We start from the raw sequence: 12,068 nt of genomic DNA, 5'->3' as shown, positions 1-12,068 counted from the left end.
AGGCACTCACAGATCAAAAGGATAAGAAGTCATACATAATCCTCAATATTCCAGCCAACGTTCTGAGTATGCACCCCTGAATCGAGAAGTTAACCAGAGCAAGATCTCGACGTGGAGCTGCAAACTGAGCCCATGAACTAGTCTAGAAGTCCATGGCCTGAAGATTGGCTACCCAGGAACTCCCACATGTTCATTGTGAGCCTGAAGATCTTGCCATGGAGTCTTCAATATTTGAAGACTGTGCCCTGTGCCACACTCAGCACACCAAGCAAGTGACCACCTGGGCCTGACATCAGGCGAGTTAGAGGGAACAGCATCACATGGAACCACACGCACCAGGGTTCGCTCAGCGCACACATAGCGGTCCTGGAAGGAGTAAAACCTTAATCTACAAGCTCCTGGGGCATTTACATCAAAAGGAAAGTGATAAAAATTCACATTTTTATCACTTTCTACATATTTTGAAGGCGTTGATGGTACCAAAAGAAAAAAAAAAAAAGAAGGCAACAGTTTTGCAACAGCCAAGAGAGCAGAATTCATCGAGGAAATTGGGGACTGCCCAACCTCCTAAAAGAAGCCAGTGGTTCCTTCCACAAAAAGAAATCTAGGAAACACTTACTTTGATAAAATTCTAAACAGGGTCCCTATAAATATTAAAATGTGGCCACTACTACTTTTTAAAATGACTTCTGCTCTACATCTCTGAGGCTCTCATCCCACTATTTCTAGCATGTGAACTTCTTTTAGCGATTTCTATGATCCCCACCCCAGTAGATTATCCTGCACCCCACAAACTCCTCTTCCCAGCATTGTCCTAGTGTTCATTTCTTAAATAATAACTAAATGGCCAAAAATAATGGTTTATTCCACACTAGGCTTATCTCCTCTTAATAATTCATTTTTCCTAAAGCCTTGTCAAATATCTAAACTCCATGATATTCTGCTAACTTGTCTACAACCACAGAGCACAGCAAAAAAAACAATTCGTAGACAAGTACTATAAGGAATTTCTTCTAGCTTTGTACAAATCCAACAATGTAAGTCCACAAGAGGGAAACCCTCATTTCTAAAAAGGAAACCAAGGTAATGGCCGGGCATGCCTATCCAGGGTGGGAAGGCTAGAGCCATGCCCACTAACGGATCACTCAGCATCAGCCCTGTTTGTTTTGCTGCCATATTTTTGTTTAAAAATTGCTAAGTTGAACATGAAAGACCGACTACAAAATTGCTCAGATTTACACAAAACATTCATGGCTAACTTTACGCTTTTCGGTTTTTGAGAACATTTGATGACCAATTACTGCAACTGCTTATTACTGTGCATTTACAAGAAACCACTGTATAATCAAAAACAACAAGCCTGCCCAGAGAGCAGCTGTGGGACTTTTGCAAGTTTTCTGTGTTCCCAAGAAATCGATGCACTGACTTCTCTCCAGAGCCCTTGCTTTGTGCTGACAACATTAGCATATGAGAAATCAACACTCTGAATAGAAATACAGGCTTAACAAAAGGTAATCTTCTGCAAATATGAATTTATGTGCAAAGAAATGCCCCGAGGAAATACGAAATGGAAGATGTCAGAGTCTCAACCTCCCTGCGTTAATAAGGCTTCTCCCATGATTGGGAGAACCGGACAGTCGTACGTGAAGCCAGAATGCACACAACTTCCCCACCTCTGTAACAGGCACGCTTAGGTCTGGAAGACTACGTAGTCTTACTCAAACGATAAGACACAGGCAATGGCCAATAAATAAATAAATAAATAAATAAACAGCAATTGTTCTCTACTGCATCCATAAATAAGCACCCATTACAGCTTAAAAGCTGATTTTAGTTTTCATGATCAACATATAAACCCTGCAGCCTGCCTACTCCTGTCTTCCAAAGGGCTCGAGGAGCCAGTTTCCCGTTCTGCACCAGCAGGCAGAAATCCTCGGCCCTTCCCTGTACCGGTGCTTTGTCACAGTGAGCGTGCCTGCAGCCCAACGCAAAGCAGGTCCGAGAGGACAAACAGCCCCCCAGGGTGGCCAGAATAATGGGCTCTCTTCGCCCTGAACATGACTCAGTCCCAGAAGTTCTGCTTTTGAGGTTCCCAGGGAAAGGAAAAAAAATCCCACCGGTATAGCAAGGTCCAAAAAGACCATTCTCTGTTTTTAAGCTTAGATTCAACATCCCGTGTTCTCACCACGTAGAGCTGCCTCCAAATGGTGGACCACTCGCGGAGTGTCGTGGTGACTTCCTGTATGAGCGGGAGCTCGCCCGGGATGACCGTTTCATGCTGCCTAAGGGAAAAGAGGAGAGCACAGCCACGTTCACGGCTTCATTACAGTCTGCAAGTTGTACTTGTAAATCCCAAATCTAGCCCATAGAATTAAATATTTAAGCAAACGGAGAAAAAATATACAAACAAGACTGTGTCCACACATATGAACACACACACCTCTAAGAACAAGAGGACACATCTGTACACAGCTCAAGTGTGTTCACACATTACCTACGTGTAAAGGCGTCCACCTCGCACGTCAAAGTGAGGCGGAGGTGGAAAATAATATCCCATTAGAAGTCTTCAGAGCACCAGGGTCTGAGAGCACATTCCTAATACGTGCGCCCATCTATCTTACAGACACCATCAATTATAGCCAGTCTGTGCCGCGTTAAGATGCAGGCTCGGGTTAAGACGATTTTTACATTTCCATCATGCATCAAACTCATTGTCTGATAATACATGAAGCAGTCACCCTGGTGAGACACAAAGGAGGCCTCGGCTCTGTCCGATGTCCGGAGGTGCTCCATCTGATCCCAGCACTCGGTGACCCTCTCCCTTTCCCTGCACCCCGACACGGCAACCCTGAACTGATTATTAACTTGCTATCGCTTTGTGCCTTTTTTTTAAATCCTGTCAGCCATTGTCTTCCCATTGTCACAGGCCCTGGAAGGAAAGGCTCAGAATGCTTGGGACTGAGGGAGAGACGGAAGGCAGGCCCAGGAAACCGGGCATCCAGAACAGACCATATGCCCACCACATGGAACGTGCCGGGATTCTGCGCTAGCCCCCCCCCCCCCGCTCCTGCTCTGGCCACAGCCCATCTTGGTGAGCGGGACCCTCACTTGGGCTCACATTGGGGTTTAGGCCTGGATGACCAGCTGATGGTGGAGACTCCCACAGGCAGAGATAGTGGAGTCCCGGGAGAAAAGGCCAGGCTCTGTGGACGGGTGCGGCAGCCTGCGCCTCTGGAGCGGCAGTGACGAGCCGTCCGCGGTGTGCGGGGCCACACCCCACAAAACTACTTTCAGGAATTCCCCTCTGATGGGACGTCTTCAGTGTCTATCCCAGAAAGTGGCTGTTAGCACAGCCCTGCCAAGTCTGTCTCTGCTGTTCCCAGGAAGGATGCTGATGAAAATGAGGTTCATCCCACTCTGCGATGCCATCCTTAGAAAGCCTCGGGGGACAGATTTCCCTTCTCTCGCAGGATGAGCAGGTGTGGCAATAACTGGGAAACTTCTGTCCTCCAGATCCTGAACTTCGTGCTGAGTCCACTGGGCTCTTGCACTCACTCTCCAAAACTTGGAACTCCATCAGACGACCCTGTTTCCCCCACACAGAGAAGGCCCCACTGCTCACATTGTGTCCTGGTCTCAGTTCTGGATCCTTCTCACTTTCTCCCTCTCTGTAGGTCTGATCTGTCCCTGGAAGGAATATGCCAACTGGCTCTTATGTATCAGACCTGGCTTCACTATATTACCATCTCGTAAGCACCTCATTACCTGCAAGGGGTCAGCAGCGTACAAAGCCAACAGCGGCTGCCTCATAGCGTTGTTTGTAAGACCTAGAGAAAGAACCTCACGCGGGGCGTGGAAGGATGGGCAGGACACAGCAGACGCTCAGCCAACGGGGGTGGCCCCTTAGTCACTTGGCTCTAAATGATCAAGCTAGGCATTAAGGGACAGTCAGGGCTGGAGGCCCCGATCTAAACATCACCCAGAGAGAGGAAACACAACATGGGCCATGTCAAACAGAGGGGCAACACAGGGCTAGGAGAAGGACAAGGAGGGTACCCTGGGAGTAGTGGGCAGCAGGGAAATAGGCTAGGAGGCAAGAGAAACAGGGTACGAAAGCATCAGAATAAACAAGGGGCTTCGGTGAAGGCGCTAGCCACCAGTGTCCCACACTGCAGGAAAGCACCAGAAGAGCAGCCCTGAGAAGATACTGGAAGCTCCAACAGGAGGAGACATTGGTCAGCCATGGGGGCATGGGAGAGAGGACAAATGGGAACAGCCTTGGTTATGGGAGAAAAGGTAGAGAATCAGTGGCAGCCAGCACGCGGGAAGGATGTGAGAGTCAAGGGGACACAGAAAGAAAAAAACCCGGCAAGAGAGATGGAGTAATGACCTTGGAGAGCAAGCAGGCAGGCTGGGGGTTTGGATGACAGAGCACCCTGCCCTGGAAAGGAGGAAGGACCATGGGGAGGGGAGGTCGAGGTCCACAGATCTCCGGCGGAAAGGAGGAGCGCTGAGACCTCCTGTCAAGTCTGAAGGCAGGAGGGTCTTTACAAGGAGGGAGGCAGAAAGCAGCTGAGCGTGGCTGGGAGTAGCAGGACCAGAGGAGAGGCAGGACCAGAGGAGCAGCGTGAGGAGAAAACACAGGGAGCCCCAAAGCATAGGCAGAGAAACTGTTTCTTAACTGCTTCTGTCCCCGGTGCACCGTTCAGTCACTCAACCTAGGGCATCTCCCACGAGCCCCAGGAACGGGAGGCAGTGTGTCTGTCTACGTGGGTGTGACTCTACTCATTGAGAATCGAAATAATCTCTCATTCACATTACTAGTATGCTTCGTATTACATTCTCTATGTGTTCTTTTGTATACTCACAGTGCTCTCTTATAAAAATTAATCACAGACAGATGTAAAATACGTTCAATGCATACTTTGTTCCATTATTTCTACAACAAGAGTCAGAATTTTGCTTTTTTTTCTTTCCCTTTAAAACTGCACACAAACCATTTTATCGCTATAAAAAAATACCGTATTACGGGTCATCCCCATCTATGCCTCTAAGTTATTTTCTTCATTTTAATCACCCATCACGCAACTACAGAACCCGAGCAAGTCCTTTTCATATGTTAAAAGTACAGTGCTTGGAAAGGCAATTTTGTAATCAGCCGAAGAGATGTCATTATGCAGTAATCATATGATTAGTAATTTTATAATTTACATATTTAACTGAGGGTGAAGATGTAGAAGAGACAAAAAAGGAAGACATTTTAATGCTCCTTCTTCCAAGTTCACACCTGGCTATTCATTTGCCATTCCTGTCTAATGGGTTCTCGTTCTATAAAAGTCCTTTTAATGATCTTATACATCAGTTTTATGACCTCTAAGAAACATACATCACAATTACACAAAATGTAAATTCACACACGTCCCAATTTACCAACTGTTGCTTCACCCTAAACTCCACTGGTGTCATAGCGTTCAAAGTTTTCCAGAAAAATGGACTCAGAGCTGGGGGGCTGGAGCCTCTACCCAGTGGGACTGCTCACAGAGAAGCACAGAGCACTGGGCCAATGCTACCCAAAACCAGCTTCAGGTCTGAGAAGCACGAGTGCAGGTGCAGTGCAGACTTGAGACTTTTCAAAGGTCCAAAGCCATGCTGTACACACATCTCTATCCCAAGCCCCCTTTCTCGATTCAGAACTCCTGTCCCATCACGGTCACTCACACCCACATCCAATCCCCTAATAGGCCCTGCCATATGGACCAGCAGCAAAGTCAAATACAATCACCATGTTTCTTCATTTCAACATTAAAACCAGACTCACCCTTTTCCTTCAACTATGGCTTCTTTAAGATGAATATATGAAGCAGGAAATATACCCTTTGGGGGGGAAAAAAACAGTAATTTCATTACCAACTTGAATACCAACCGAAAATCAAAAACCACCCCGACAAGGTGAGGGTAGAGATGGCTGGATCGCTCTTAATTCTGCAAGGCGTATGCTAAGTCTCACAGACAACAGAGTGGGGCCAACAGGAAGTATGGGCTCAACCTGCTCGCGTTTCACGGAGACTACAGATGTCTCGGAAGAAAACAGAAGCGATCTGTGTGCCAGGAAAAAAGTGCACAGGACTGGCCTGTGTCTTCCCCACTGGATGCACCTCAAGTCCTCTGATGCCCTTGACTCAGGCAGCTCCAAAGCCAAAGGATGCCTAAAAACAATCTGATGATGGTCTCTGACAGTTCCTTCTTTCCGGAAAAGCTAAAATGGCCATGGAAAGTTATTTCCACCACTTATCACCACGTATGCATGGAGGACTATTTGCCTGACCCACAGATTCATATCAACCTTCCAAAAGAGGGGCCATGTGAGAAAATACAGGAAATGGGCAAATTTCGCCCAATCCACACAACTACCAGACACCGGTTTCACAGCTCTCGGCATCCCCCAAAGGCAGCATGCTTGGGGGCTGGGGGCTTAGCAGCACAGTGTGCGAGGGAGTTTCTCAAGCGCAAATTCAGTGTCGGGTGCGGACGGCAAAGTGCTAGGGGCTTTAATCAAGACTTGCTGTCCTGCTTCCTAAGCAAACAAAGAGCCCCCTCTCTGGAGTGAGGCAGAAACGAGGACCTGAAAGTGGGTAGTGGGCAAGAGGCGCTGGGATCCGGGGCTGCCCAGCACAGCCAAGGGCTTCCCGTGTGAGATTTAGTGCGTGCAGTGGAAATCTACTCTGCAGCACTGGTGGTTTCCAGGCACCTGTTGTGTGAAAGGAGCTTCTGACCGCGTTTCCCTGGCATCTGGCCCCAAAGGATTTACACAGGAGGACCAGAAACCACAGCTACTAATCTGTCTGGAAGGAGCATGGACACCCCAGATTCACGCTCCTCCTGCATACACGGAAAGCTGGAATTTCCCATAAAGAATTACCGCAGAGACAGGAGGAAGCGGTCAGGCAGAAGACAAACAGCTGAGCAAGGAAGCGGACTCAGGGGCCCCGAGGCTGGGAGCTCCACAGGGTCCCAGGTGTTCCGGACATGCCCAAGTCCCAGGATGCCTCCAGGAGCACAGGTAATGTCAAGGTGTGCGCACAGGTGGAGAGGGAAGAGGATAAACAAGGCAGCCTCACCCGTGTCCACAAGCAAAGACAGCCCTCCGTCTCAGTCAACCTGCTCGCAGGCACCATGAAGCCACAGAAGGAGGAGTGGAAGGCAGAGAGGCAACACACGCAGAGGTATGAAATGAGCAACCACTCCAGCCGGGGTCATTCACACTCGCCCAGACAAACTCCATCTGTGTGACTACCGACACAAAGGATGGGTCCTGGGAGTTTGCGTGACTGGGGGCCAAGTGCCTTCTCTGCACTGCATGCAGGGGCCAACTAAGAAACCATAGTATCTTTAAAGGCTTCACAAATGCCTGGTCTTCCAATGAGGATTTCAGAAGAAAAAAATGTGGCTGGAGCTGGGCCCTTCACAAATGACAGCTACAAAGGACAAACAGCTCCCACCTGTCCAGCAGGGCCCAGATGTAGGGTTTCTGGGGGAAGCTGGGCAGGCAGGACCTGTGCTTCAGCCGCCGGACCTCGGAGGCCTTAAGTTACAGGCTCAGGACCACATGAGGAGTCCAGTCCAGTAAGGAGATCATGAGAGGCAGAGTTAAGAAACAGAAATAAGGGACGCCTGGGTGGCTCAGTTGGTTAGGCAGCTGCCTTCGGCTCAGGTCATGATCCCAGCGTCCTGGGATCGAGTCCCACATCGGGCTCCTTGCTCCACAGGGAGCCTGCTTCTCCCTCTGCCTCTGCCTTCCACTCTGTCTGCCTGTGCTCGCTCTCACTCTCTCTCTCTCTGACAAATAAATAAATAAAATCTTTAAAAAAAAAAAAAAACAGAAATAAAACGAACCCTCTGTCAAGCTATCGTCGATATTAAAGTGTGTGAGTTAACGTGGACAGAGCCTAATCACAGCTCAGAATGGACATTATTTCAAAATCACAGAATAAAACCGAAGGGCTGTAATTAGGTTTTGAGAAGCTAAGAACAGAAAAGCCACAACAGAACCGTGTCAGGGAGTGTCCGCCACAAGGATTGAGGCATAATTGCAGGTCCTGGCTTCAGAAGTTCAAAGAACCTCACATGCAAAAGGCCCTGGAAAGCAGAGCCTTTCTTTTGCAGGCAAGTCAGGCAGTTTAAAATAGTTCTGCGCAAAGGGAAAACAAGCACGCAGGAACTTTGCAAATCTGTGGTCATCGAGGATAACGTAAGACTGAAAATCGTAAGTGGTATTTTTTTTTTCTGAAGTCATTATCCCCAGGGTCCTTCTCTTCACCTCCCAAGCTTAAATAGGATGTGACGTTCTACCAGGAAAAGAGGACTGTGCCTTTCGTGATGACAGGTCAGGACTGAGCCACAGCCCAGCAGTCCCACCACGGATGCAGAGCTGGTGTTTCTGTGCCCACATACTGTTCAAAAGAAAACAATTCAGGGTAGCCCACGTGTCAGCCCACACATTTGTTAAGTTCAGAGAAAGAGATATATACAGAAAACTCGAAGACACAAATGGGATAGGATTGATTTCCTCTCTCGGTGTGATGAATGAATGGAAATGCAGAGGTTTAGAAAAAAGGACTTACCTTCTTGGACTTTTTTCTTAAGGTATAACCTCTGTACCACCCTAAACAAATACAAAGTTGCAACAGTTAGAAGGAGCAGACACCCCAGGACCCTCATGATACCTTCCTGTCTTGGAGAATTCATCAGTTTGTCACCAGAATTCAATAATCCTAACACTGTGAAAATACACTAGAAGGTTCCAGAGAGTTGCACCTCAAATCGTCCTGGCTAGTGACCTTCCTGAACACCCCACCAGCCCATTCATCTCCGTCTGCTGCTGGCGAACTTAAAGCCGCCACCTTGAAGTTAGGCCACACCGTCCCAGGAAGAAACATCCTTTTGACCACTCACCCCGGAGAAGGCTCCTTGGGTATCCGTTTCCCTATCTGTCCCTCTAACTGACTTGAATCGGGGTCACTGCCAAATGCACATACCAGCATCCCCAGATCATCAGGAACTGCTCCAAGACAGAGGACCCATTGAGCGCTAACTTCCTCCCTCCTCAATCCGGAGACGCCATGCCCCAGAGCAGCCATAATCTCACAAAGTGTGTCTGTGGCAAAGCCTCAGCCCCCCACAGGAAGCGCCAGACCCAGGAACACGGCAGACCTCGCCCTGGGGGTGCGACTAGACTCAAGTTCCCAGTTGCCTCCATGAGGGGAGGAAGCTGAAGCCGGGCCCGCGACAACGGCTGGCACGAAGGAAGTGCTACGTGGAACAGGCCTAAGGGTGGCAGAGCAGCTCTGACCACACCCCGGCACCTCCCCTCGAGCCCACAGCTGAGGGCAGAAACACCCTCGCAGGTGCCCTGCGGGTGCACAGCCGGTCACCAGCGTCCCGACATCCCCACGACAGCCAACGACCACTGTGGAGCTGTCCTCACCCCCAACGTTTTCAAGTCACTCTGGCCACCTTGCTCAGGGAAAGTGGATCCAAAGCTCAAATTCTAACTCTGCCCACGAGAGAAAAGACGTGGTCAGAGAATTACAGAAGCGCGCAGAGTGCAGGTTGGGTAAATTCCTGGAGAATAACCAAATATTAGACTCTCACACAGTATCAGAAAGTCAAAGCTCGGAAGCGAGCGATGTCTGAGTGAGCTCGAAATAGTGCCCCAAGGACAGCACCTTCTTAAACAGCAATCATGTTATCAACCAGAGGCGAGAACGGTCACAGACCAGAAAGGGATGGGGTGGAAATGAGCAAAGTCCTCAAGGGATTACTAACAGATGCTCCTCAAGCATTCAGAACAGGAGATGGACATTCCCAGGATCCCTGCAAAGGATTTGCTAAGACTGAGTGGTGACCGCAGGGCTCTCTTGACAAAGGGGCCCGGCAGATGGACCGGGGGCACTGCAGACTCGAGTGTCTGGAGCTCAGTCGCACGTGTGGAGGATTATCTCCGTAGAGCTGCACTGTCTGCTTCGCTGGCTCCTGCACCCGGCCCAGAATCCGTGCCCATCCAGGGCAGCGTTCCCAGGCAGTTAAAGGGAGAAAGAGGGGAGGTCTACACAGTCACCGGCTTACATCTAGAGCCAAATAAAGGCTGTATTTATTCAGTTCTAAGGACGGTCTTCCATGCTGTCATTACAACCTTCCCACGTCTTCATTATTAACACGCCCCTTCGTTCCTGAAACTGACAAGGGATCAATGTCCTAGAACATAAAAGGTAATACTGCCCGATGACAAGCCAGGACGATTTGAGATGCAACCACGTGAAAAAGAGCCATACTTACCAACAGTGTATAGAAGGAGCCCAAGGACTTACCCACATATGAAGAGATTGCTCAAACTTAAAGATAATCAGATACAATTTAACTGAACAAACTTCAGTGGTTAAAAACTGTAATGCCCCAGGATATAGGCAGCCCCGGGTGCTGGGGAGGACAGGAGCCTGCAGTAACTGAATGGGAGCAGCCATCCCTGCTTATCCCAAGTATCCGTCCCCCCAGCCTGCAACCAGCATCTGTCCCCACAGTATCTGTCCCCGCATCCTGGGAACGCATCCCTGGGAAAGACGTGTGCACATCTTCCTGTGCACAGGGGACGGCTGCAGGATCCCATGGCCGTGTGATGTGAGGGTTAGGGTTAGCACATGGAAGAGAGCAGAGTGCCCGGATCTGGGAGGGCTGTCAGTAAAACACGGGGAGTGTGCACACAGCAGTGGGAACCGTGAACTAAACATACACTAAAAATAAACAGAAGTGCCTCTTAGAGGACAGCACTGAATAAAATAGTAAGAAACAGAACGAGAGCAAGAGCTACACCCACGTTCATATACATGAAAACTACATGCACGCCAAACACTACCAGAACACAGGCAAACACAAAAATCCACTTCAGACACAGTAAAAGGGTTTTCAATGGGAAGAGGGAGAAGAAAGGGGTGAGCCATGGGGATAAAAGATAGGGAGTCCTGTCTTTTTTTTTAAATGTTATAATAATAGATGGAGTTTCTTTTTTAACTGCCTTCCTAGGAAAAATGAAAACCTACTGCTTCCCTCCCCAAGATCATCTGCATACGTTAGTTCTTCCAGCTCATACACTCATGCCGGAGACTGCACTAGACAGAGCAAAATACAGAAAGAGGTAAGACTTCATTTCTGCCCTCCATGAGCTCACAAATGGGAAGACCCCTAAGACAAGCAGGGGCCCAGCCATGTTACAGGACAGACTTTAGCATGAAGGAGAGAGGAATCCCTGCACAGGTTCCTTGCAGGGGAGGGAGGGGCTGTAAGGGAATGCAGGCCTGGATGCTCTTAGGGGAAGGAGCAAGACAGGGTGAGGCTAGGGGCAGGAGGGTCCATGGTCTGTAGCAGCAACGGGCTGATTAACTCCTCCCAGGCAGGGCTCATGAGTAGTCTCCATGGAGTCAACCAACCTAAGAGACAGGGAGGTATGAGCAAGACACAGCCCTGAAACTCAGGGAGCACACAGTCCAGCACAGGAAAACGGCAACCAACCAAGTCAGCGAGTCCCATACAGTGTCCACAGCAGAAAAACCGGGAGGAACACACATACACACTTAAGTCCAGGGACAGTGCCACGAGGGAACAGTATCAGGCAGAGCAAAGGAGGTGGGGGACAGGCAGGAAGGAGTGCCTGCCCAGACAGGTGTGCTTAGGTTTAGTCTTCGAGGAGGGCTCACTGTTAGCCAGATGGAGGAGGGAGGGGTCACGACGGAGGAGGCAGAGCAGCAGGTGCACTCACTGTGCCCTGTGAAACCATCAGCAGCAAGGCCAAGACACGCATGAGGAAGAAGCTGGAGTTTCCTTCAGGATTGACAGGTGAAGACCACATCACCACGGTCCTGGGATCAGCCCAGTTTACCAGGAGCTGCCTGAAGATGGACAGGACATTCCCTTCTGTCAGGAGGACAGTGGCCTATGCTCTGAATGGCAAGAGAGCCAAATTCCAGAAGCGACCAGTCATGTCCTGATGGACAGCATCCACACACACAACGGGCCTT

General features: G+C 49.3%; 1 protein-coding gene across 4 annotated transcripts in view; it reads right to left on the bottom strand.

Annotated features, from left to right (window-relative positions):
- Positions 1-12,068, bottom strand: part of DOCK1 (dedicator of cytokinesis 1) — a 490,751-nt gene that overhangs the window by 420,452 nt on the left and 58,231 nt on the right. For 3 of the 4 annotated variants that reach the window (XM_059398808.1, XM_059398805.1, XM_059398806.1), the window contains exons 3-5: positions 8,622-8,662; positions 5,819-5,874; positions 2,186-2,282 (exon numbers count right to left, since the gene is read on the bottom strand). In XM_059398808.1, coding sequence (XP_059254791.1) covers positions 2,186-2,282; positions 5,819-5,874; positions 8,622-8,662 — 194 coding nt within the window. The remainder of the gene's footprint in view (positions 1-2,185; positions 2,283-5,818; positions 5,875-8,621; positions 8,663-12,068) is intronic. The other variant, XM_059398807.1, reaches the window with a different exon arrangement.

The sequence above is a fragment of the Mustela nigripes genome, chromosome 4, assembly GCF_022355385.1.
Source record: "Mustela nigripes isolate SB6536 chromosome 4, MUSNIG.SB6536, whole genome shotgun sequence".
Classification (NCBI taxonomy): domain Eukaryota; kingdom Metazoa; phylum Chordata; class Mammalia; order Carnivora; family Mustelidae; genus Mustela; species Mustela nigripes.
Note: the sequence above shows the minus strand (reverse complement) of the source record. Positions and strands in the feature narration are given on the sequence as shown.